Source organism: Crotalus tigris, unplaced genomic scaffold, assembly GCF_016545835.1.
Source record: "Crotalus tigris isolate CLP2741 ecotype Arizona unplaced genomic scaffold, ASM1654583v1 scf7180000017588.1960692, whole genome shotgun sequence".
Lineage (NCBI taxonomy): Eukaryota > Metazoa > Chordata > Lepidosauria > Squamata > Viperidae > Crotalus > Crotalus tigris.
This window is the reverse complement of record NW_024096494.1, coordinates 1,019,706-1,046,311: the sequence shown is the minus strand read 5'-3', so window position 1 is coordinate 1,046,311 and position 26,606 is coordinate 1,019,706. Positions and strand designations below refer to the sequence as shown.

The window sequence follows — 26,606 nt, the reverse complement described above, 5'->3', positions numbered from 1 at the left end:
AACCAAACCAAACCAAAAGAGGTCTCCCAAATTAAATGGCCACATATATTTTCATCTGCTCAGCTAAGAATATTTGTGATGATTCTTTTCACTCCTTTCATTTTTTTAATATTCTAAATAATAACCACCTAAACCTGCTTTTTAAATTACTGTGGCTATAATATTTTTCATTTGTGAATATTCTGAACTGTAAAGAGTGCCTTTAACTGACCTTCAGCTACTGAAACTGGAAACTTCAACCTCAGTGGAGAACTGAGGCATCAGTAATTGGATGAGGGGGTCTGAAGACGGGCTCTTGACATTTAAGAAGGCTCTGTGGTATAACATGTTCCTTCTCTGGCATGTCTGTTTGGAAGCTATCATTTCCTTTGTCTTAGTGACACCAACAATAGAATCTGGTCACCCTTGTGCTGATTTTTCATATTAATTTAATAGCATTAATAGTTGGCCAAATAAAAATCTGGGGTGGTAGGGGTAGAGGTTCAGATATTGGAAGACAGAGCTAAAGGTACTTTAATGTTAGTTTCTCATCAATTTGTGTATCAAATCACTGTTTGATATTGCTTGGAACTGTACATTTACAGTCTATAAAAGGTAAAATGTGGAATTGATGACTTTCTTTCAGATGGTGTTTTTTGGCTACATGGTGGCTAGTGTAACATTTGGGATGCTAGCAGATAAATTTGGCCGTTGGAAGGTAAGTGCTTTCTTTCTTTTTTTTTTTTACTGTTCCACTTATTTTTTATAATAATTTTATTATAGTGTTCAGATACAAATATTAAAAAACCAATACAAACTGAAAAGGATAAAAGAATGAAAAGATAGAAAATGCAGAAAAAAAGATATGGTAAAGAAAAAACTATACATGTAGTCCTCAATGGTCACTTATGCTATATGTTTTCTTTGGAACCTCTCTCTCTCTCTCTCTCTCTCTCTCTCTCTCTCTCTCTCTCTCTCTCTCTCTCTCTCTCTCTCCTTGCTCATTTCGCTGCTTTTGAAATATTTTCAAACATTTCTTTATAAATATATTATTCAACATTTTTTTCTTATTTTTTGAAGCAAGCATTTTTATATGCATACTTTCTTATCTATAACTCATCATTCCACTGAATATCTTTTTCATACTTCCTGTCCGCAAAACTACATAGACTTCTGGGGAACTTTGTAATTTAATTCTTTTCACTTTGTTCCTTAGAGCAGTGGTTCTCAACCTTTTTAATGCCGCGACCCCCAACCGGTCGTAAGTCGATGATTACTCAACCGGTCGTAAGTGCAGCACCGTTTGCAGAATGGGACTTTTGGCGGGCTCAGCAGGGCAGAGACAGCCTGGACAATTCCTATTGGCTTTTGAAAGCCAATAGAATTAGACTCTATTCAAGAGAGTCTATTCTATTGGCTTTCAAAAGCCAATAGAATAAAAGGGAGTAGCACAGCTAAGAAAAAGGGGAAAAAAATGGTGGACTGCGTTGTTTGGTGACCCCCGTGAAATGGTCATTCGACCCCAAATGGGGTCCTGACCCACAGGTTGAGAACCACTGCCTTAGAGTTTCCATATTATTGTTCATTGTGCTCTCCACATTTATTCTGTTGGAACATTTATTTATCTCCTTAGCCCCCCTTCTCTTCCAGCAGTTGTACTTTCATTTGTGTTTCTTTCATTCCTTTTGTTTTCTTCCATGTCTATTTTTTTTTCCAAACTCCAATTTGATAATGGTATACCAAAAATTGTCAATATATCTTACAGCCCTTTATTTAAAAGAATTAATCATAAACAATCAAATAAGTTATCTTTTTAGATTTATATTCATTTCTTTGCCATATGAAAGCCAATCGGGTGACTTTGGGCCAGTTACTCTCTCTCAACGCAGGCCACACCACAGGGTTGTTATTGTGGGGAAAATAGGAGATGAAGGAGTATTCGGTATGTTCACCATCCTGAGTTATTTATAAAAATAATAAAGGCAGGATAAAAAATAATAAAAGATGAACATGGCATTTTATGCATTTTACCTGGAACATATATGCAGTATAGTTACTATATATGCAGTATAGTTTTATTAGCTGGAAATGTTCAGAACTCATCCACAAGGAAAACTTGAAATAAATATCCTACAGTGTTGAATGTTGCGTTGAAGTCAATGTCTTCCTGTCTATGCATTGTCTTCCAGGTTTTAATCATCTCTTTTGCATGGGGAGCCTATTTCTCTTTGCTGACATCATTTTCTCCTTCGTACATCTGGTTTGTCTTTCTCCGAGCCCTTGTGGGATGTGGCGTATCAGGTCATTCACAAGGGTAATGTCATGGTGCAAACAATAACAGGACAAACATCAGCACTTTCATGTGATATTGTGGACCTTCCGATGTTTCTATGCATGCACATTTTACCATGAGATCAGAAGTCCAGAAGTACTAAGGGATTTGTTCTAACAGCAGATTGCATATGACATCTATTATCTTCCAGGGCAAATTATGATATATCTCTTAATCAAGTTCTAAGTTTAAGCCTAAAATAAAACAGTTCAGTTAGAATTGGTAGGTGTTGCAGTTAAACAAAAATCAGTAAAGGATTGGTTTGGGTTGGTTTAGGTTGGGTTGGGTTGGTTTGGTCTGCCTTGGTTTAGTTAGGGTCTGTTGGTTTGGTTTAGTTTGGGTTGTTAGGATGGGTACATTGTGTGAACTCAGCCATTATGGCTACTTCAACAAACCTTCATTAAAACTAACCTGGTTAATATTTGAACCCAGTTAATACATTTCTTTGTCTTTCCTTAACTTTCTTACCTTCTTTTCTTAATTTGCTTTAGGCTTATAATAAAAACAGAATTTTTGCCCACAAAATACCGTGGTTACATTTTGCCATTATCACAGGTAAGCCAGAAATCTATTTGTTGAGAAATCTATATGTTGCTACTTATACCAATAAACCATACTTCTGGGTGTGTGAATACAATGTCTATGTCACTGCTGCCAAAGAGGCCATATGGAGGCCAACTATCAACATGTTTAATATTTTGAAAATTGTGTTAAATAAAAATCCCATTTATGTGCTTAGATTTTTTTGGATTAAACCAAAAGAAGAATCACCCTGAATTGTATTTTTATAAAGTAGATGGAAAAACATGTATGGCTGGGAGTCCTTGTATAGCTGGTAATCATCTGGAAAGAGCTTTCTCTACCATGATATCCAGATACCAATTCATCTTGAGCAATACATTGTTCAAAAGACTGGATAATTATCTTATTAGGAAGGATTAAAATATTTAGAGTTTTAATAGGAAAAAAAGGTTAATAAGAGGCAAATATTTGTACAATTATATGTAGATAATGTTCTTTCATTTTTTTTATACAAGATGTCATGGTCAGCCAATAAAACTGAATGATAAGAGATTCAGGACAGTTAAAGTGCCTCTTCATCCAATGGACAATTACAATGATGGCATTTGTTGCTAGAAGTTGTAGGGATAGCTAACAACTTGAATAGCTTTCCAAGGAAGTTGAATTTATAGAGGATAAAGGTACAACTGACCTCAACTGATGAGACCTTCAAGTAATGGCAACTCTAAAGCAGCATGCTTTTTTTAACAATGCAGTGATTCATTTAACTGTGGCAAAGAAGGTCATAAAATTAGGCAAAACTCACTTAACAACTGTCTTGCTTAGCATCATAAATTTTGGGTTCAATTGTGGCTGTAAGTTGAAGATTACCTGTATGGAATACATAGTCTGAAGTAAATAAAATCTGGGATCCACAGAACTTTCTCAGACATCTCCATCATGGGACTGCATGAACTCTCCAAAGTGATTGTTGATATTGTTCAGGGTTCTGTTGAAAGTCCATTATGCCTGTCCCAATCAAAGAAATGTTTATTCCCTTATTCAGTATTAATTTTTCTTACAATGAATAATTGATTTGGTGATTTCAATTTAGCATGAGCAAGTGGGAAGAAAGTGGAACTATAGTTAAACATATTAAATATAATTGGAAAAATCCATGTGTTTTAGCTCTATACAAATTTATACTTTAGTCTGTGAAATGCCTACATTCTATTCTTACTTCTGCAGCCGCAGAAATTTATTCTCTATTGAAGTGTTCATACATTCTGAGAAAGATTGACAGCTGACATTCAAGCTTCAAGAACCAAGCTGATAACCATTTTGCTTACTTTATCAAAATCTGTATTGACGTACCAAAAAATTAGATGTGGGAATGCTTAACTCAATATTTTAGTCATGTTTTATGCAGCAGCAGAATTTGAAGAAAGATATGAATGTTGAAAGAATGTAAAGATGTAGAAAACCTCATTGTCTCCTAATCTATCTTTTTGTCCCACTGTTTCAGATATTTTGGTTGTCAGGCTCCTTATTAATTATTGGATTGGCATCAGTTGTTAACCCAACTCTTGGGTGGCGGTGGCTGATACGAATTGCTTCTATTCCAGGCATTCTACTTCTCCTTGCATTTAAGGTATGAAAGACTTAGAACTAAGATAGGTTTGCATATATAGTTAGGTAGAGGTGTGTGTGTGTGTGCGTGTATGTGTGTAGACATTTCTTGTTTATAAAAAATTCATTGATACTGGGAAATTATCAAAATTATTATCCACTTATATCAGGCAAAATGCTCAACCATATTCTTCTGTCAAATTCAACAGATTTAGTTTGTGATACAGAGTGCAATGTTGTATATGCTTAGCTTGAAACTCTTAAAGAGAATGAACCTATCACAAAAAAAGAGAGCAGAGGTAACCTCAGTGCTTTTTTTCTAAAAAAAAAAAAAAGGTGCTGGAACTCACACACATCACACAACCCGCCTTGCCTACCCTACAAGGTTCCATCCAAAAAAGGTGCCGGAACTCCATTCTGGGCGTTCTATGAGAAAAAAAGCCCTGGTTAACCTCATATCTGAAACTTATTGTATAAAGGACCAGACTTTATACTTCAATCCTTTCATTTTGAAAAAACTTTCTCTCTGATTGAAATTTTCTTAGTAATTTTCCCACCAATTGAAGTAATTGATGATAATGAAGAGGGGGAGTCAAATTATTCTCCAAAGCACCAGAGGGCAGGACAAGAAACTATGATTGGAAACCAATCAAAGAGAGAAGCAATCTGGAATTAAGGAGAAAGCTTCTAACAGTGAGGACAATTAACCAGTGGAACAGCTTGCCTTCAGAAATCGTGGGTGCTCGACTTCTAGTTCTGGATCGCGGCGCCTCTAGCTGTATGAAGAGACTTGTCTCCTCATCGGCTAGCTTCCCTCCGCCAGTAGACCCGTATGCGGGTTGAAAGTCACCCTGGAGGGTGTGACTTCTGTCGAGGAGGCTTTGCTCGGCTGCGGAGGAGCGGCGGCTCCTCCAGCTGTCCGAGCTATCTCTGAGGGTTGACGGAGAAGATCGGCCAGTAAAACGGCCGATCACCCTGCCGCTTCAAACCTCAAGTCAAAGAACATCTAAGCTGTAAGAACCCCTGTGGTGAGTCCGGGTGAGACTTTTCCTTGTTACTTTCTCTACTCTATTTTGTTTTTTGTGCCTGTAAGAGCCTTGTTAGAATTATTTCCCTGGCTTGAAAAAGCAGCTTCTACATGTTTGGGAAGAAAGGCGTTGTATAAAAATAGAACAAAATTTTAAAGACTATATTTTATTTCCATATTTTTGGGGTACAGAATTTTTTTTCTCTTTCTAAGAACTGTACTATCATCTTATGCTGGAATATTATTTCTTTTTTCACATTATACTTTAAAAGACAGAAAAAAGGAAATGGTGTCTGGAAAAGATTCTTTTTAAATTACTGAGGACATCTAGTGGCGAAAACTTAATATTGCAACTTCTGGTTACTTTTTGAAGATGGAATAGACCTGACCTTCAAATTATTTTTGAAGAGAAAAGATAAGCTGTGCAGCTGTGGGAATTGTGGGGGTGGACACTGCCTAACTTTTATTAAATATAGCCTCCACAAAAAAGAAAAAAGAGACTCTTTTTAATTACTATCAAAATGGAGAAACCTCAGTTACAATTAAACTGTAAATTTATATTGGAAAAGATTTATGAGGCTACTGCAGAAATATGTGCTACAATGAAAGAGTTTACTACAGAATTAAGATCCAGAAATCTCACTTCAAACATTCAAACTGATGTCCAGACTAAATCTGACTATTCTATAAATCAAAACATACTAGAAGGGGAATCAACAGAGATAAAAGAAGAACTTATTCTATCTTATAAACTTTCCATCTGTAACTTTGAGGAACAGAAGAAGCAAAGACTGAGATTTGAAACTATAAAGCAACGATGCTTTAAGGATGAGAGAAATAGATGCCTAATGCAGAGAATGGGACTCCTATCCTTTCAAAGGTCACTGCAAGCAACAAAAATAGATCTACTGGCTGAAAGGGAAGCTCGGTTATGGAAACCTGCCTGGCACACAAAAAAAGCCAGTATCAGACTGAAAAGAGAAATTTAAAATTGTGTAATGGATTAAAAGGCAATGTTGGATTTATGGACTGTTTTAAGGATTAAGATTTAGAGTTAGAAGTAAGAAAAAAATATAGGAGGGTGATTATTAGAATAGATATTTTAAATAATTAAGAATGTACCTTTTGGAATAATAGGTTTATTTTGTTGAAAATTATTATGCATTGGAATTGAAAAAATGTTGGCTTTTTAGATTTGGATGGTTTCAATAATTAACTGAGTGTTTTAAATTAGTAAATGATCTTTCTATATGATAACATAGATGTAATAAGGCATGATAATCAACTGGATGAAATTTGAATTTTGTTTAATGAATTGAAATGATTTAAGGTTTAACATTATTTTGTTATCTTAAAGAGATTGATCGATTGTGGGATTATATATGAATAGGGTAGATTAATATTTTATTTTAATTAGGATATCTATTGTGGAAGAAGAAATAAATGAGATTGGTGATAAAATGAGGGATATGAGAAATTAAGAATTAGAATATATCTGGAAGGGATACCTGAATTGATAACTTGTTGATTTAAAGTTAAATTTGATTATGCTAATTGTTAATTGACAAAGTTTTAAAACAGGTTTAGCAGTAATAGAAAATTAAATTAGAAATGGAATATTTTAAATGTATTATGCTATTTGAGGGAAATAGAGAGGGGATAGTGAATGTACTGAGTTGAGTTGTTTATATATGTTTTCACTTTTGAATGTTTGATTACCCAAACACCACGGTGTGTCCTGAGTACTTTTTCTTAAGAATTAAAGGGAAAAAAAACAATAAAATGTGTTTTAAAAAAAAGAAATCGTGGGTGCTCCATCACTGGAGATTTTTAAGAAGAGACTGGAGAATCACTTATCTGAGATGATATATGTTTTCCTGCTTGAGCGAGGGGCTGAACTAGAAGACCTCCAAGGTCCCTTCCAGCTCTAATCTCCAGTGTATTTTATATGTAATGTAAGAATATCCTATTTCTAATAAAGTGTTAAAGAAATGAAATTCCTAGAGCTACCACCAGTCAGAAATAACAACCAAAACAATCAAAGAAAAATGTATTATAAAGAAAAAGGAAATAAAATATCTAGTACTTTCTAATCATTGCTTTCCAGTAAATATATCTGTGGCTTTCCCAAAATCCAAACATGTTTTTATAACAAGATGTCATGTGACAGAAGACTGATTATAAATTATGCAAACAAAAGCTCCAAAGTTTTCCAAGCTGTCTTGTGTGGAACTCCTGCAAGTTGTGACGGTAACTGTCATAAACTCCTCCTATATTACTTCTCAGGTTTCTAAATTTCTTTTAAGAGCTGTAACTATTAGAGGAGAACATTGTAATTCCCCTTAGCCAAGGCTTCTGGTGTTAATTGTTTGTGATTATATTTTTCTTGTGTTTTCTTTTGTTGCACTTTTATTTTGGTCTGTGACCGCAAAATAAAAATTATTATTATTAACTGTCAAAAATTGTTGCCATAAATTGTTTCTATCTTCAAATCAGTCTTGATTCCTGGTGACTGCCTGGACCAGCAGTTTTCTTGGCAAGAGCTCAGCAGTGGTTTTCCATTGCCTGTTTCCTATGGCTGAAAGGGACTGGCCCAAGATAACCAAACTGGCACGACTAGGACTTACAATCTCCCAGTTTCTAACCTGGTGCCTTATCTCAAAAATATTTTTTTCACAAGGCAACTAGACTTTATTTTTCTTTGAAGACGTTTCACTTCTCATCCAAAAAGCTTCTTCAGCTCTGACTGGATGGTGGGGAATGGAAGGATTTATATTCCTTGCAGGCAGCTGTTCATTTGCATTCTTTTAGAGAGTTGTTGATGCCACCTGGAGGTTTATCAGACATCAGGGTCACCTGGGTAATGCAAACGTGTGTGGAGCCTTCTTGGAACTCCATAGCTGGTATATCCTGCTGTATTGAGTCTTAAGAGAAAAGACAGACCACATATTCCCATTTGCCTGGCCACATTCTGCCACACCGTTGATCAACCCTTCTCATAAACCCTTCAAGGGGTTATTTGGGGACATTTCATTGCTAAGACAGATAATTATTTTCTGAGATTGGAAGAATTTGCCTAAGACCGTAACATTGGGAGTTACAGAAAAGCTAAGTCTGATATTGGGTGATGCAGGAATTCAGATATTGCAAAGGCTGTCTGGTGCCAACTTAATTTGCAAGTGAGGGAAAGGTCCTTCATAGTTAAATGGGAACAAAGGTATGAAGATGTGGCTTCAAAGCCTTGTATACCAATTGTATCCTATTGACTTGTTGCCGTAAATTTCTGGCTAAGAAACAGTCTATTTTACATTATTCTCTGAGCTAAGTTATACAAAATGTTTATGCTTCCATTCTGTTTGGCCACACGTTTTATTCAGACAAATGTGTAGACTTGTAATTACATATATAAGCACTAGTATTCATTATCTTTCGGGTTTATTGGAATTGTTTCTACCTATAATTGTAATTTGTGAATTGGCACATTCTATTGCTTTCTGATAAGACTTTCCAAAAATGACTTGTGTGGACAGAAATGAATGAATTGCATGAATTGTTCTGCAGTGACTCATCATATTGACCTGAACGCTCTACTGCTAAAACAAACTCTACATCAAATCCAGTCTTTATTACAATAAGACTATAAGATTGATGGTATGCTGGAAATGCTGGCACTTGTTCATCTAACTCATTTGTATTTTGCAGTTTATCCCCGAGTCTGCTCGATATAATGTATCTTGTGGAAATGATAACGCAGCCCTTGCTACCCTTGAGTGGATTGCTAAAATGAACCGTTCTGTTATGCCTGAAGGAAAGTTGGTAGAAGCTGTTGAAGTAAGTTTTTCAATATTTTCATACCCAAAACTATGAGGTGCAGGTCTGACCCCCATTATTAGTTGACCTGCTGATTATCCATCCATTAAACCAGTGTTTCTCAACCTTGGCACTTTGAGGTTGTGTGGACTTCAACTCCCAGAATTCCCCAGCCAGCATAGTCCACATATCTTCAAACTGCCAAGATTGAGAAATACTGTGTTAAACTATCATAGGAATTGTTAGGAAAATGACAGCAGATTTGGTCACCCAAAAGACAAAGTCTCCTTAAATAAACTAATTAAATCCATAAACAATGATGCTTAACTATCTGTTCACATCAATGGAATTTAACTTACTAGACATTACAAAAAACAAGAAACCATTATTGGTCCAACTCTTCTTTTCTTATATTCCATTGTTGACACAATGTATGATACAATAGTAGTATGTATTGTACAATCTATAGTCCAACAAAGTGAATATGGTAGTCAACTCCAGAGTGCCCAATATGTGGCCTTCCCGATGTTTCTGAATTTCATCTTGCCTATGTTTGTTGGTGCTACCAGGAGTTATTGAACTGAAAAGTTAGGTTATAATTCACAAAGGGTTTCAAAGCTTGGGATGTGTCTTCAGCATTTCAGCAGCACATATCTAGTGTATTTCTGATTGTTCCTTTATTTCCAGGAAAAACGAGGTAGATTCAAAGACCTATTTGATCCCAAATACTTACGGACATCTTTGCAAATATGGATTATATGGTAAATTTAGATGATTTTCTTCTTTTAAATTACAGTGCACAAAGTAAAATTGATGAATGTTAAAAGGAAAATTTAGATTTCTTTTGTCTTTATTACAGCTCCCAGCTCTGATTATCTTAAGAATTAAAAACTACTATTCCAAAGTTAATCAGAATACCAAGCAATTATAGTAATTTAGCTTACATTCATTCGATTTTGTACAGGATTCTCTGCACTGGTCTTCTCCAGCCAGGCATTTTTCATGGTTCCATCCATTTGACACATAGAAATATAAACTCTAACCAATAAAATTTATCGTAGCTGTTGTTTACACTCATGGCATGCTGCCTGGGAATTTTGAGAATTATTGCTCCAAGCACATCTGAATAGCACCAGATCAGAAAGCTTCCATATGCATTCTTCAATGCAGTTGATATATTTTGATAAAATTATTATTCTTTCTTCCAATTTGGAAATGAATATCTGAATAAAAGAGACAGTTTTGTGTAGTTGTTAAGGCATCAGACTAGAAACTATAATTCCTAGTCTCACCTTAGGCACAAAGTCAGCTAGGTGACCTTGGACTAGTCTTCTCTTTGAACCCTAGGAAGGTGGCAATGACAAATCACTTCTGAAAGTGATGTCCCTGCCAAGAAAACTGTAGGGACTTGTCTAGGCACTCTCTGAGAATTGTACATGATTGAATGGGAAAAAAAATCTGAATAAAAATAAAAGCAAAACAGGCAAGAAAATTACATGAATATTGAGATAGCCCTATGGCTATAACTAAGAGATTTAGTCAATCCATCTTAATTTACCTGATCCAATGTACTGAACTGTTGAAACATATGGATGAATGTACATAGTCGCTTGATCTGTGCATTGCATTATTTATATGAAATCTTTTAATGTTCTTGGAGTTATGTCATGCATTGAGTTTCTTCATTGCTTAAGCAATGGGGGGGATTAGAAAATTATCAGTGAATAAAACTCAGTATATATACACAGTGCCACATTCATATGCCAATATAGTCTTGACAATAGAAACATACTGTATATTCCAGATTGTGCAATAAAAATACAATTGAAACCCAGTGTAGAAAAAATATAAGCATTAGCTGTGATGTTTTCTTCTGTATCTTAAAATGCAGGCTTATAAGCATAAATATAAAGATAAGTGACTATGTAACATAGACAGATAATTTGGATTTTCTAGCCAGTTAAAGTTTGATCTGTACCTAATTCATTTGAAGCCTTAAAGTGGGCAAAGAACAAGAAGAGCCGAGGTGGCGCAGCAGTTAGAGTGCAGTACTGCAGGCCACCTTAGCTGACTGTGTTCAGCAGGTCAGCGGTTCAAATCTCACCGGCTCAAGGTTGACTCAGCCTTCCATCCTTCCGAGGTAGGTAAAATGAGGACCCAGATTGTTGGGGGCAATGTAAATATATATATACATTGCTTACTGGTGTACACTGCTTAGAGAGTGCTTGCACTTAAAGCGGTATATAAGTCCCATAAATAAATAAATAAAGAGGCAACATATTTGCAGTTACTTTGTTGCTCTTCTACTCTGGAATTAGGATCAATGCAAAATTTTGAATCAATTTAAGTTATGAGAAGTTGAACTATTTAGTGAGGAGTACAAAAGAATTTCTGGAATTATTTGAATTGCTTAGTTCAATAGCAAACATTTTCTTCATCCTTGCATATTGGAAGTTGTTTAGGTAATTAATATTATTTATCAATCCCCTAATAGCGTGGTGTGCTGTTAATTAGTTTGAATGCTGCCATGAAGCCCTTTCTTGTTCTATTTGGGACTATCAAACGTACCCTGTAGATGTCCATATTATCTTTATTAAGTATTCTAAGGAATGATTGTTTCCCATTGCTAACCCCTTTTGTTTTCTATGGTAGGCTTGGAATTTCTTTTGCTTATTATGGTGTCATCCTGGCCAGTGCAGAATTACTGGAGAAGGATCTGGTTTGTACAACAGGAGAAGGATCAGCTTTAGAGGCAGAGCTGGGCCATACTCAGGATGAGTTTCAGAGCCCTTGTCTCTGCTATACCTTTGCACCATCTGACTATCAGATCATGTTCATCAGCACAGTAGGAGAAATTGCATGTAATTTTTTCCCTTCTGCCTTTATTTGAAATAAATATGGAGAACGGGAGAGAGACCCTAAAGTTACCTCCCACAACTACAGTATAGACATACATACAGAGAGAGATTTACAGACATACAGAGATGAAAATTTAGGAATTCTGTATGAAAAACAGTTCACTTGCTGCTGTCAGCTGCTTTCATTAATTTATTAATTAATTTAGGAATGCCAGAACAGCCCTTAAACTCACTAATTTCAGCTCCTGAAGTTCACATATTTTCAAGTTGCCAAGATTGAAAAATATTGAGTGAGATGCTGATGGGAAGTTCTGTTGCAAAGTCCCCGTTTATAGTTTTCAAATAATTGTAGGGAAACAATGAAGAAAATAGTTAACAGAATCTTCCCTAATGCGGTAGGGGTGTATGCCTATATGTGCGTGTGTGATAATTATGTAATAATGGCTTGGTTAATTAATTTAATTTGACAATTTGACAGCTTTTCCCCCTTCTTTTCTTTTTTAGTAAATCCCTTAAATATTCTTGGCATCAACTTCCTGGGAAGACGAGTGAGCTTGACAATAACAATGGGATGCACTGCTGTTTTCTTTCTTCTCCTCAATATATGCACCACAATGTAAGTGTCTTGGAGCATAGTATGATGAAATGGCTTGGCTTCCAATGCTTGCAACATCTTCTAGCCTCTGGTGTTGTCAACCATATTTTGGGAAATGGACATGATGATTCATTGAGCTCTTAAAATTTAAAATAATTTAGCTTAATAGAACAATTTATTGCAGGCAGGAATTATACATTTGACAATATCCAAAGGATGAAAGCAGAAATGTGTTCATTTTTTGGAATAACTTGCTATTACACAAACATAATGACTTATGATATCCCCAAAGTTCAGAGGAAACATACTGGAGAACACCAGTGAAAGAGGACCATCTTTGTGAGTTTCCCAGGAGCTCCAAGACAAAACTGGTCTTGATCTGATTCAGAGACCCCTTCTGTTTTTCATTTTCAAAAACAGAAGGGGGGGGGGAGAGACTTCCGGTTCTGGATCGCGGCACTCACAGCTAGGCGAAGAGACTGCTCTCCTCGCCAGCTGATTCTCCGCTGCCGGCAGACCCTTAATTGGGTTGAAAAGCTGCCTTGGAGGGATGGCTACCGGTGAGGAGGTTCTTGGGAGAGCGGCAGCTTCTTCCAAGGACTGAGATTGCTCCTTTGGGCCGACGGTAGAAAGAGCGGCCACTAAAATGGCCGCTCACCTAGCCGCTGAAACCAGAAGTCAGAAAAATATCTAAGCACAGGAACCACCATGGCTGAGCCGGGTGAGACTTTTTTCTCTTCCTCTCTTGGTTCTCCTGTGTGTGTGTGTGTGTATGTGTGTGTGTGTGTGTGTGTGCCTGTAAAAAGCACTTTTGAAATCATTTCCATGCTCTGAGAAGGCGGCGTTGGTGAGTGTGGGAAAAAGAAGCTTATGGATTGAATTAATTTAAAGTGCCTTTTTATTTTTACTTAATTTTTTTTTATTCACTTTGGAGTCTTGGAAAATCTTTTTAATATTGAATATTATTTACTATTGGACTTTGTCTACATCTGAAGAATTCTATTTTTTTCTACGTTTTCTGATCTTGTTAATGATATTTCTGGTGTCTGGGAGGAGATTTTATATTCTACTGAGGACACCTTGTGGATAAAGTTAAAGTTGCACTATTTCTTTTTCTGTTGGTGAGATTGGCTTTGACCTTCAGACTACCATAAAAAGGAAAAGACAAAGAAATTCAACAGCTGTATTTGTGGGGGTGGATACTGATTAAATGTTCTTTGAACACAGCCTCTACCAAAGATACAGATTGTTTCTAACTTTCCTTGAAATGGAGAAATCTAATGTTCAACTTGACTATAAACTTATACTGGAAAAACTTTACGAAGCTACTGACCAAATACATTTCCAAATAAAAGAGTTACTATGGCAATAAAAACAGACTTTTTGCTTTGAACTTACAAACTGACCCCCAGACTACATCTGAGTATTTTATAGATCAAAAAACAACAGAAGCAGAATCAACTAAGATCAAAGAAGATTCTACCTTATTTTATACGCTTGCTGATGAGATCTCCGAGGAACCAAAACTGTAATTGAATCACTTACAACTTTAAAATTAACAGAAATGAACAGACAAGCTCAACTAACTGAAAACTATGGCAGCTTGGATAAGCATCTATTAACTACAAAATTGGACATAATTGAGCCTGTTATTCAACAATTTCAAATGTGGAAACTTGACTCTTTAAAACAACAAGGGATTACTTACAAATGAGCTAGGTCTTTAAAACAGAAAAGGAGACGCTCTTGTTTGATTCAAAGGATACTACAAGGCATAAAAAATGATTTATTCATTGATATAGAGGCGGTGTTATAGAAACCTGTTTGGCATAAAAGGAAACCTAGAATAAGATTTAAGAGTTTTGATCTAAGGCTCTATATATTGGATTTTAAGGCTTACTAGATATGGATTGATTTATGGCTTAAAATGGTTAAATAAGATGTTAGATTGAATAAAAATTAATTTAAGATTTGAATTTAATAAGAAGACATTTGTCTCTATATTAGTAGATTTGATGTGGTAATCGTAATTTTGGGAGGAGGTTAAAGGAGTTTGACACAGATATTGAGGGAATGATAGGTTTTTTTTCTTTTCTCTTTTCTTTTTTGAATTAATATTTTTACTATTAGGAATGATAGCTATTTTGTAATGGAAGAATAAGAAAGAAAAAAAGAAGATATGATATTAACAAATATTTATTATGTTATGGAAAAAGGGAATGGGGAGATACCCAAAGCATTAATTATGTATTTAGAATAACAATATGGAAGATGGTAATTGAAATAGTAAAGCTTTATACAGGATTTGGACTTATTTAGATGAAATGTTATTGATTAAGAAAAAAAGAAGGAATGTTATTAATAAATAAATATTGATTGTGTTAATGGGGGAAAAAGGTATGGAGAGACATTTGAAGTGTTAATTATGTATTTATGTTACCAACATGGAATATAGCAATTGAAATAGTAAAGCTTAATATAGGATTTGGATTTATTTAGATGAAATCTTATTGATGACTGTTTTGACTGAGTTAGTTGTACTGAAATATATTAACTTGAATATAATATACTACTAGAGGGAATAGAGAGGGGTGCATTTTTAAAAAAATGATTTAATTTGATCTTTATGAGTATGATTTTGTATTTGGACAATTGATTGCCCTGCCACCACAGTGATTCTTAAGCACTGGTTTGTAAAATGAAAAAACTAATAAAACTTGTTTAAAAATGGGGGGGGGCTATGTGTGAAAAATAGTTGCAGCAATGTATAATCAGTATTGTGTGGATTTTTACAGTAGCATTCCCCAGTACGCTGACTGGGAATTATGGGAGATGACCTCTAACAAATTTTGAGAGCATTGGTTGGGAAAAAAATGTTTTATAGAATGCAAAATACAAGGTCTCTGCTCAGATACCCTATGATCAACTGATGACAGGAGAAGAAAAGGAACAAGGAAGTAGGGTAAATGTAGTGACCATAACTGTGTATCTCTAAAATAAATAAGGACTAGTCTGTGTTTCTCTCTGGTGCAAACTTGCTGGAAAATTGTGGTTGTTTACACCAACACTGATAAAGTTTCTTTCTTTCCTATCTGGACTGGCAATCTACATTACATTACTTCTGGTCTTGTATCGTAGTGACACAGCCGAGGGATTGCAGGGCTCCACACCCCATGGCTGGTTTTGGTCTGCCAGGGAACCTAAATGTGTCAAAGGTCGCCCCAGACAGGCGACAAAGGAGAGCCCCCCCCCTGATTGCATAACGACGGCAGTCGATCTGTTTGAGCTGGGAAAGCTCTCCAGAATGGCTAACCACACACCTTGCTGACTAGCGCAAGCTACCGTCAGCCAAAGTCCAAAAGCATTAACCAGGACAACTGTGAACAGCGTGCTTGGAACTGGGTGAGAATATTGAACTTCTCTCTCCTATTTTGTAACTGATTTCCTGGAAAAGATTTCCAAGAAGCAAAAAAATCCTCAGAAAGTGAGAAGGGAGGGGACTACCCCTACCCTTCCATAGACAGAAGCAGAGAATTAATGTTTATGGGGGATAGAAATATATTGAAATGAAGTTAATAATACTACAGTCTGGATAAATCTGAAAATTATGAAAACTGCTAAGATTCCACATCTGAAAGAGTATTGATAAAATTATAAGAAATCACAAGAAAATAATTTTTTGTCTTAAAAGTTGGAAAATAGCTACTGACATCTATTGGAGTATTAGAGCATAAAACTACAGCCGCATTGACTCAGAAATTGGCAAGATGCCCAGAAATAGAGGAAAAACTTCTTCCTTTGAACCTCAGAGACTTTAGCCAAATAAAGAACAGCTGACGGAGGAAAGAAAATATACTGGGCTATCTACTACAGAGTGAGAGCCACATTTGTTTTAAAAACTGCTGACCTTCTGGGATTATAAATACTTACTGAGCTGTGATTTCTAAGCTCAAGAATTGTTTGCAGAGAAAGAAAAACCTTGGCTTTTGGCTAATCTGGGGGGAAGTTACTGGAAAACTCTTAGGTGGCTAAACATCCTGGACTGCAATTTTGGCTGGTTGATAAATGTAAGACTCCTGAACAGAAGAACTGTTATAAAACACTGCTTTCAATGGTGCTTTGACAAATTGGAAACACATTGGATTACAAAAACCATATATAAAGATAAGAACTATATAAGATTTGGTTGTTTGGATTTTATGATTGGCTGATTTGATAAGGCTAATCACAGAGACTATGGTACCAGTGAAAGACTATCTGGAGGGGGGAGACAATATGGATGTTGCATACCTATCTAAAAGTGACAGGAAACCACACCTAATATTCCCTTCTGAAGGCCCCAGCCTGGAACATCAGAGATCTGCAGGAGCAACACTCCAAGACAAGGCAAATACTTTCCAGGAGAAATGTATGCAATGTTGTGACAGATTCAAATAACAATTGTTTCAACCCATGAGATTAAAAACAACTTTGATGACATAAATGAGCACATCTTCAACTAAACTTACAATTAAAAAACTTTCAGAGAATGGCAACAAAGAACGAACAAACAAATCAGATAACAGAATATAAACCAGAGGAAAGTGACCCAAATATGGAAGCTACAAATGAAGAGAACTACAGCTTAATACAAACAAAAGAAAATTTGCAAGATTTTGCCACAACATGAATGAATGAAAAAGATATTTTATCTTTCAGGACTTCAAAACAAACTTGAGGATAAGAAAGAAGATCTAACAAAATGGATTACAGAGCAGCCAGGAGAATCATTTAGAGTTTGGGAGACAAAAAATGTACATCCTACTTAATTTGTCTTTGTCATTCTCAACAACACTCACAAGCAAGGAAAATATTCTGACTTGGAAAGCTATTTGGAAAACAAGAAGGCTAGAGTTAGATTCAAGAGATTTGATTCAACTCACCAGATGGAGCACTATATGATTAAATACTTGTTTCAATATGGTTAAAAGAATAGATAAATTTTGGATATAAAGGGTCTCTACAGTAAGAGGGATAAGATATATAAGTAGTATAGTACTTTTTATAATATATGAAATGTAAAAATATTGGAATGATGTGAATGAAGAAATGAAGAAAATTAGAAAATTATGACTGATAAGAATGGTTTGAATACTGAGGGGAAAACAAGCTTAAATAAGAATCTTGAAAATAGGACACAGAGTGATTTAAAGATGACTTTTACAAATATAATTGAAACATAAGTCGATCAGAAAAAATGTTATATGTTGATGTTATTGTTATTTGTACAAACACAAGAAAAATGTTTATATCCAACCGGGTATATATCAAAAGTATTAAACATTATATTTGTTTACAATGTTGACAAAGGAGAATACTACTGGAAGAAGAGAAGATCAAGGAAATACATCATTAATTAATATATTGATTACGGAATTATAGAAATTAATTATTATTGTTTTTAAATATATGAACCCATACAACATGCTATTTACTAAGCACTAAAGATTGCTATTGTAAAAAAATCAATAAAATATATTTAAAAAAGAAAAAGGAAAACTACATTACATTACTTTTCGACATAATCACCATTCAAATTGAGGCACTTGTCATAATGTCTTACAAGGTTTGAAATTCCTTTGTAGTAGTCACTCGGTGCCAAATCTGGGCTATGGTAGGGTGATCAAAAACATCCCAATGGAACTGCTTCAAGAGTTCTTCGGTGCGTCTATCAGTGTGAGGGCAAGCATTACCACGAACCAACACCACACCAGAAGTGGTGCCATAGAAATCCCACTAAATGTGAAGATACCAAAGAAGTATTGCTAGTGAAGTTCATGGAGTGTGATTCGACCATCAATTCAGAAGTCTACTGTGAAATGTCGGGGCATGCTGACTTCTTTCAAACCAGCGGTCAATGTACAGATCTGTACATTGGGGAAACGAAACAACAACTTCATAAACGTATAGGAGAACAAGCCCATCAGAACAAGAGTCAGCAGCCCATCTGCATTTAAAAGACAAAGGCCACATTTTGGACAGAGAGGACCGCTGGTTTGAAAGAGGGGTCAAAGAGTCCATCTATGTCAGAATTGAACAGCCCACTCTCAACAGAGGGGGAGGGATACAACATCATCTATCTCCAATCTACAACACAGTCCTTTCAACAGTTCCAAGAAGGCTCTACACCCATTTGCACTATCAGGTGACCCTGAAGATACAGATAAGCCTCCAGGTAACTTAAACAACTCACTAAAAGAACGCAAATGAACTGTCAGAGCTGAAGAAACTTCTTGGATGAGAAGAAAAAACGTCTTCAAAGAAAAAACAAGAAAGTCCAGTTGCCCCATGAAAAAGCATCTTTGGTGTTGAAAAGTAATGTAATGTTGTAGTTTTCTAATGTGTATAATAAAAGCTCTGTATCTGCAAGCTTCTGTCATCGATAACCAAATGGAGGTTTATTTCCAAATTGCCATCGTATAATAATTAGAGCAACGGTTTAATGTAAACTGAGAGTTTTCCACAAACAACAGATAGTGAGTATAAATGGATAATTTGTAGATCTTCACATTAGTATAGTCTATAGCAATAAACAGAGTTGGTACCAACAGAGAATGTTTGTGAATGGCAGTTTGGATAGAGTAATTGATTGCCAAGGTTTTCTTTATACCATCTGATGCCTACTCTACTGTAAAAATTTACAATGAGACTCAGTGTGAACAAACGAAAAAAGGAATTGACAGATTGATTGCCTCCCTGAAATGTATTGATTTTTCAGTTTTTATGTGTTAACATATTATATGATGAAAGTCAGTTCTTTCATCTGATAGAAATACCAAGGAATGCGCTGATGTTATGAGAAGTTAAATAATGATTATGTTTCAATGAAACAAACAGCTTGGACATGTGTTTAAATATTTGTGTATGTGTAAAACTATGTAGTTTTGCCAATGCTGTTGATTGGTAGCTACTAAAGCTCTATCTCCTCAGTCAACATGTGGCTTCTCCTATTTATTATAACTCAGGTTGGGCAAATAATTTTCCCAAGGGGCCACATGAAAAACTGGAACTGTCTTTTTCCCTCAATAGCCATTCAAACTGTCCAAGGTCACATAAGTGGGACACACTAGTAAACTATTAGGCTTTGGTATTATATTATTATATTGTTTTCTTCATATCTTTTCTTTATTCTAGTACTGGTCTTATTGGTTTCCTCTTTATGCTGCGTGCTTTTGTAGCTGCAAATTTCAATACTATCTATATTTACACAGCGGAGGTAAGGCCCACCTGATTTCTTGAATTGCAAAGTGGAAAACTACCTAAATTATGTTTCTGAACAAGCCTCTTTTTATAACCTTTCTATTCAACAGGGCAGTCTTTGGCCAGTTTACTCAGAAATCTCACCAAGTTTATTATTTAATTCCACATAAAATAATATGGCATTTCAACCTAAACCAGAATAGACAGGAACCAATATGTTAACACCTATAACTTAGTACGAGTTCTTTGCCTGTTTTCAAACATAACTTTTTAAAATTTTACTGTACTGAATTTTCTTAAGTTTTTTTAAAATCATTATCTCTCTAAACATTGGTAATTTCATGAATCTGTTCTTAAAAATGAGGGCTAATGTTTTGTACTCAAGTGCTGCACTGGAATCAAATTTAGAGGATTGGTAATAAAATATTTTGGTTCCAGGACACTTAACTAAATTCAACAAAACTCTGGGATTATCTCTAAATTCTGTAAATTTTGTAAAAGGTTTAGTTATATTCTTTTCTCTCTGGAACTATATTTGGAATCATCAGTATTATTTTTTAAGATCTTAATGCCATACTACCCTGCTTCATCCAATACTTTATCACAAATATTATGCTTACATATTTTTACTACTGTCTTATAGGTTTATCCTACCACCATGAGAGCCATTGGATTAGGGACCAGTGGCTCCCTATGTCGTATAGGTGCTATGGTAGCACCTTTTATAGCACAAGTAAGACATCTTTTGTTTAATAATTTCACTGCATATACAAGAATAGATTCCAGTCCCAATATTTTTAGTAGACTGTATAGATTGCTGGATGTTTCAAGATTCAGATTTGTAAGATTTTGGGTGTTTTTTTATAAGTTAATTATTTTTTCCAGAACGTTTGGAAGAAAAGGGACATCAGGGAAGTTAAATTGATACTAATGTATTCAAAATGCAGAATCCTGTTTTGGCTATGACATAAATAAAGGAAAAAGATGGTAAACATTTAAAAACGGACAAGATTGTTTAAAAATGTTAATTACAAGTAGTTCACAAAAGCCTGTGCTGTGATAAATAAAAATGTATAATCCTTTTCTACTTTAGTACAATGCTCAAAGTGACTTATAGTGTAATTAAAAACCAGCTACATCATTTCAAAGAAATGAAAAAAGATGTTGAAACTTTTCTTTAGCTAGAGAAGACTTTGCAGTCCCATAGAGCTTTGTATGGAGGAAATGAATTATGTAACATTTTACTTAAATTAAAGCAGTAGCCTTGTATTTTCCTAACTAAAACCGTTTTAAAGCTATAATTTATTCTTACATGTATGTGCAACATTGTGATAGCAAGTTTCCTTCTCCTCATATCCACCATGAAAAAATTTTCATTAATTATATGCATAGAGAGCTTTCCACCTCTGTTGTGTGTACAGGTAGTCCTCGAGTTACAAGTGAAATGGAGCTTCCCCCTCCCTTCCCGCCGCGCCAGACTCACTTGGAAAAGATCACTCCTCTCTGCCGCGGTTCCTGCTGCAGCCTGGATTTGAGGCTGGGGAACGGTTCTGTGCATCCTGCGCAATTCGATCCGGGCTCCAGCAGCCTTTTCCAGGCCACTGCAGCCTGAATCTGAGGCTTCTGTGATCCCCCCATGGCCTGATTGGGCCTGGAAAAGGCCTGTGGAGCCTGGTTGGGCTGAGGGGGGGGTGTCGCAGAAGCCTACCCCGGTCTCAGATCTGGGCCGCAGCACCCTGGAAAAAGCCTCCGGACCACCGATCGGGCCACAGGAGGGGAGGTCGCGGAAGTATCCTCCGGCTTCAGATCCAGGCTGCAGTGCCCTGGAAAAGGCCTCCGGAGCCCCGATCCAGCCTCCGGAGACACACAGCAGCATTCTCCAGCTTCGGTTCTGTTCTCTGTTGCAGGAGGCCTAAAGTACCCTGAGATGACATGAGATCAGTAGTGTGAGATCTCGCCCCACTGATCTCGCGTTACTTTAGGCCTCCATTTTCTGCAAACACACCGAAGGCCTGGAGCATCCAAGAAAGCGAAGGATCTCAATCTTCACAGGATATTGAAGGCCTGGTGCCTAGGGAGACCCAGGGCGGGGGTAGGGAGGGAGAGAATAGCCAGAGTGAACGTTGCAGAGCCACTGTGGTTGCTCGTAAGACGAACAACTGCCGTGGTACTGCAATATTCGTAACTTCGGGACTTGCTCATAAGCAGTAGGGGGCGTTCATCACATATCTTTAAACGAGCATTAAGTGAACGCTTGTAACTCGGGGATTACCTGTATAAGAAAAGTTTGGCATTGCAATTCCATGCTATCTTCCTCCACGTATGTTCATTTCATGGCTGAAAAGGGAATTCTGTTGAAAGACGGTTCAATCCATAAAAAAAAAAAAAAATAGGCCAGAAAGGATTTACAGATGAATTGTCAGAATTGCACAACATGGCAATAATACATTATCTAATTGTAGGTACTTATGAATGCTTCTTTCCTGGGGGCACTGTGCCTTTTTGCCTTGGTTTGCATTGTGTGTGCTATCTCAGCATTCACTCTACCAATAGAGACCAAAGGGAGATCACTTCAGGTGGGTAATTCAGCTTGCTTCTGAAGAGAAGGGTCATTCAGTTCTATTACCAAATATAAAGCCCTTGTGGAAGTCAGCTTTATTTTAGGAAGTGAAAATGTTTTTTTAAAAAGACCCTTGCAAGGATTTTCAACTTTTGTATCTGAAGTCAACTATGGCATGAACCCTAAAACAAATGGCTAGCAACTTGATAATGAAGATCCATATTCAAAAGCAAATGCAGATTTAGGCAATTCTCAACTTACAATCACAATTCCATCATTAGCTGATGCAGTTATTGAGTCATACCCAATTTTAAAACTTTTTTGCCATAGTTGTTTCCCCTGATTGTTAAATGAATTCCGCTTTTCCCATTGCCTTTGCTTGGCGGAAGCAGGCAGGGAAGGTCGCAAATGGCAATCACATGAACCTGGGACACTGCAACCATCATAAATGCATGCTGGTTGACAAGTGCCCAAATTTTGATCACATGACTATAAGGTCACTGCAAAAATCAATCACTTTTTTGAGTGGTGTTGTAACTTCAATGTTAAATTCTTTAAATATTAAACTATTTAAAAGTCATAAATTGGAGACTACCTGCATGTAACTATTACGCACATCCACACATAGCTACCGTAATTCTGGATCCCCGTGTGTACTCATAGAAAAGTGTACATTTAAGCACCAAGGCTAGTAGACTGTATAGACTTACAGGTAGTCCTCAAGGTATGATATGGCATTTAATGACTGTTCAATATTACAACACAACCCCCAAAAGCTACATACAGACCTATTTCAAACTTACGATCCCTGCAACACTTTTGTGGTCATTCACCCTTACGATCAACTGCAGAGACCCTACAGCACACCTACTAACTTATTTCCCTACCATCCTGCCCTACCGGGTCCCCATAGGCACTGGCCCTGCTATGTCACACCATTAGGTTTCACACATTCCTTTTTCCTACTCCCAGTCACCATTCGCTCACTTATCTTTTGAAGATATCCAGAGTTCAGGAAGTCAGAGTAGGGAAGATCGTTCCATTGCTGGGCCACGTGGCACAATCAAGAAGAGATACTGCTAGTTTTGCTTTCTCACCTCCCCCGGGGTTACCAATGCTGGCATAAAGCTAGTGTTTGTAGCACTGGAGAAGCAGAACAGAGCAGGAAAGCAAAATTGGCAGGATTTCTTTATCAGTTGTGCCATGGGGCCCAGCAATGAAGCGGCCTTCTCTACTCTGACTTCCTGAGCTCTGGATATCTTCAAAAGATAAGTGATTGTGAAAAGAGAGGGGTAGGAATGCCCAAAGGGCAGGAAGCAAAATATAGGATATCTCAGAAGGTAGGGAGAAGCCTTGGCAGGCCCAATGCAGGTAGCCTGTGCCTGTACTAGGTGTCACAGTCTGTTCCACCCAGGTCACCATATGCTTTATTTAACGACCCACATATTCATTTAACAAATGCATTCAGAAGATTAGGGATGGGTAGTGGTGGTGATTAATGATGTGGCTCATTTAATGTTATCTCAACTTTCAACAATAATGGGCAGGCTCCGTGACTGTTGTAACTCAAGGAGTACCTGTATATTATTACTTGTAGAGCAGGGGTGTCAAACTGCTGGCCCATGGGCCAGACGTGTCATGAGTAAACCATACCAAACCCATTGCTGGCAATGGGGAAAAAGCTCTGATACATCGTGCAACGTCACATGACATCACGAGTTTGACAGGTCTGTTGTAGAGAGTGGGATCTGTATTAATAAAACAGTACATTACATAAGTTATTGGAAATATTCTTTTTAAATTAAGTGGAGGACTGCAGTGAAAAGTTGCATTGCATCTATGGAACCTAATAAGAATGTTGTTTATAATGCATATAGCTTTAACAGAGTAGGGAGTTTCATGACAGAAAAAAAAATACTTTCATGGCCCCATCTCTAATATTCTGTAACAGGCTCTAATTTGAGATTAAATTGTCTCTTATACAAACTTTGATGAAGCTCTAATTCATGTGATTGGCCCAATATGGAACATCAATGGAGATATAAAGATTATGTTTACAATAACATTTTGAGATGACATCTAAATTTAATTTTTACTCAATTAAGTCACACATTACCAAGCCTTAAATCTGATTCATCAGAGGACTAGCAACCGAGGTACACCACACACCAGGAGCCGTGGTGGTGCAGTGGTTAGAATGCAGTATTGCAGGCTAACTCCCCACAGCCAGGAATTTGATCCTGATCAGCTCAAGCTCAACTCAGCCTTCCATTCTCCCAAGGTTGGTAAAATGAGGCCCCAGATTGTTGGGGACACTATGAAGCAGTACATAAATCTAAGCGCTATTACTATCATAATCAAATGATCTTGTAAGGAATGCTACAGATACTACCTTAAGAAGGTATCAGGATGTGAAGTGGCTTATGAAGAATGAGATATATTTTGATAGAATTGCAGTTAAAAAATAAAAATTCATGCATCATTCATGAATTATTGCTTCAGAACAGTTGGCCATTAGGGTAAATTAAAAGTATCATCTTTTAAACTTTAGGGTTAAAAGATTATTTAGTTAACATTGTAAAGTTTCATTGCAACAAATGACTTATGCAAAATAATTAAAATCTGTGTTTGTTTTTAAAATCCTTTTCAGCAAAGAAAGTGATCTTTAATTGTTGGAAGAGGAAGAAGACATTGGTTGCTTGAATCTTGTGTGGCCTACAATTCTGACAATGTGTTTTCAAGGTTAAACTAAGTTCTCTCCAGTATATAATCAATATAATAATTAAAGTATCTCCATGTTTAAATAAGTTTAAAAGCTGTCACATAGTCAGGGCCAAATAGCAAAAACAGGAAAACCACAATGTGGTATTTTGTTCATACCTGCATGAAATGAGAGTTTTCTACATTAATCTGCATACTTGTGACAATTTCTTGTTAATTTCTTTCCTTTCCTTCCCCTTCCTTGGGTATATAAGTTACTCCTTCAAATCTTCCCATCTCTGGAATTTTGTGCATATTAAGCAAACAGAGCAGAGACTTGCATTGTATTAAATAACTCACTACTAAAATAGCCTCTTGGACGTTTTTACTTACAACAGTTTCTTTTTTCAAAGATCCCATTTTTCTCAATTTGTTATAAAAAGTATCCTTTTGTTTTACATAGTTTTATGAACTTAGTTTCCATTATCTGAAACAAATGCAAATCTCTGTATTGATCAGCTAAATAAAGTGAACCTTACATAGATTTTTTTAAAATGTGCCTAGCATATAAAGTCATGTTTACTGTCATGTATTGCATCTTTCTTTATTCCACTGCATAAAGCGGAATATGCTATTCAATTCCACTAATAGACAAATTTTAAAAAAGACCTTTTCATTTCTCGAGGTAGCTAATTAATGGTTTTTATCTTGAGAAGTACTAACTGCTTAAGATCTCTATATTTCAGTACTTGAATTAGCTGTGCTATGGCTTCTTTGTTGTTTCTTTCAAATTTCTGCTGAATCTTTGCTAGTGGAGTTTCGATGCTCAGGATGGATGTTCTTCCACAGAAGTGATAATCTAAGACAGAGGTCCTCAACCTATGGGCCACGGCCCACTACTGGGCCGTAGCCTCTTGCCCCACTGGGCCGTGAGTAGCTGGGCAGTGCTCGAGCTTACCCCTTGTGCCACTGTTGCGCGGGTGGCGGTGTTGCCACGAACCTTGCACGGGTGGTGACAGCATTGTGAACAGGTGGGTGGTGGCGTGCCTCACACAGATGGCGCATTGCCACAAACTTTGTACGGGCGGTGGCAATGTCACAAGAGGCAGGCAGCAGGCGGGCTGGCAGCGTGATCCTCATGCTGGTTGTGGCATTGCTGCAAGCCTGGCGGCGGTGGTGCCACAAGCCTCACAGGTGCTGGCATCGCTGTGAGTTTCACGCACATGCTCGTAGCTGTTTGCATGGTGCGCGTGCTCACAGCCTGTTTGTGCACACATGTGCACGGATGGCCACATTCATCTTTGCACATGCAAGGCACCTGCCCCTCCCTCTCCCACCGGGCCACCAACCCAGAAAGGTTGGAGACCCCTGATTTA

At 36.7% G+C, this 26,606-nt stretch overlaps 1 protein-coding gene across 3 annotated transcripts in view; it reads left to right on the top strand.

The window, feature by feature from the left end:
* SVOPL (SVOP like) overlaps positions 1 to 25,600 on the top strand; it is a 30,145-nt gene extending 4,545 nt beyond the window's left edge. For all 3 annotated transcript variants that reach the window (XM_039362275.1, XM_039362266.1, XM_039362257.1), the window contains exons 5-16: positions 626 to 697; positions 2,169 to 2,293; positions 2,803 to 2,866; positions 4,338 to 4,463; positions 9,171 to 9,299; positions 9,966 to 10,039; positions 11,931 to 12,139; positions 12,641 to 12,752; positions 19,905 to 19,986; positions 20,614 to 20,703; positions 22,433 to 22,546; positions 25,181 to 25,600. In XM_039362275.1, the coding sequence (XP_039218209.1) occupies positions 626 to 697; positions 2,169 to 2,293; positions 2,803 to 2,866; positions 4,338 to 4,463; positions 9,171 to 9,299; positions 9,966 to 10,039; positions 11,931 to 12,139; positions 12,641 to 12,752; positions 19,905 to 19,986; positions 20,614 to 20,703; positions 22,433 to 22,546; positions 25,181 to 25,192 (1,209 nt within the window). In that variant the 3' untranslated portion in view covers positions 25,193 to 25,600. The remainder of the gene's footprint in view (positions 1 to 625; positions 698 to 2,168; positions 2,294 to 2,802; positions 2,867 to 4,337; positions 4,464 to 9,170; positions 9,300 to 9,965; positions 10,040 to 11,930; positions 12,140 to 12,640; positions 12,753 to 19,904; positions 19,987 to 20,613; positions 20,704 to 22,432; positions 22,547 to 25,180) is intronic.
* Positions 25,601 to 26,606: the final 1,006 nt, after the last annotated feature.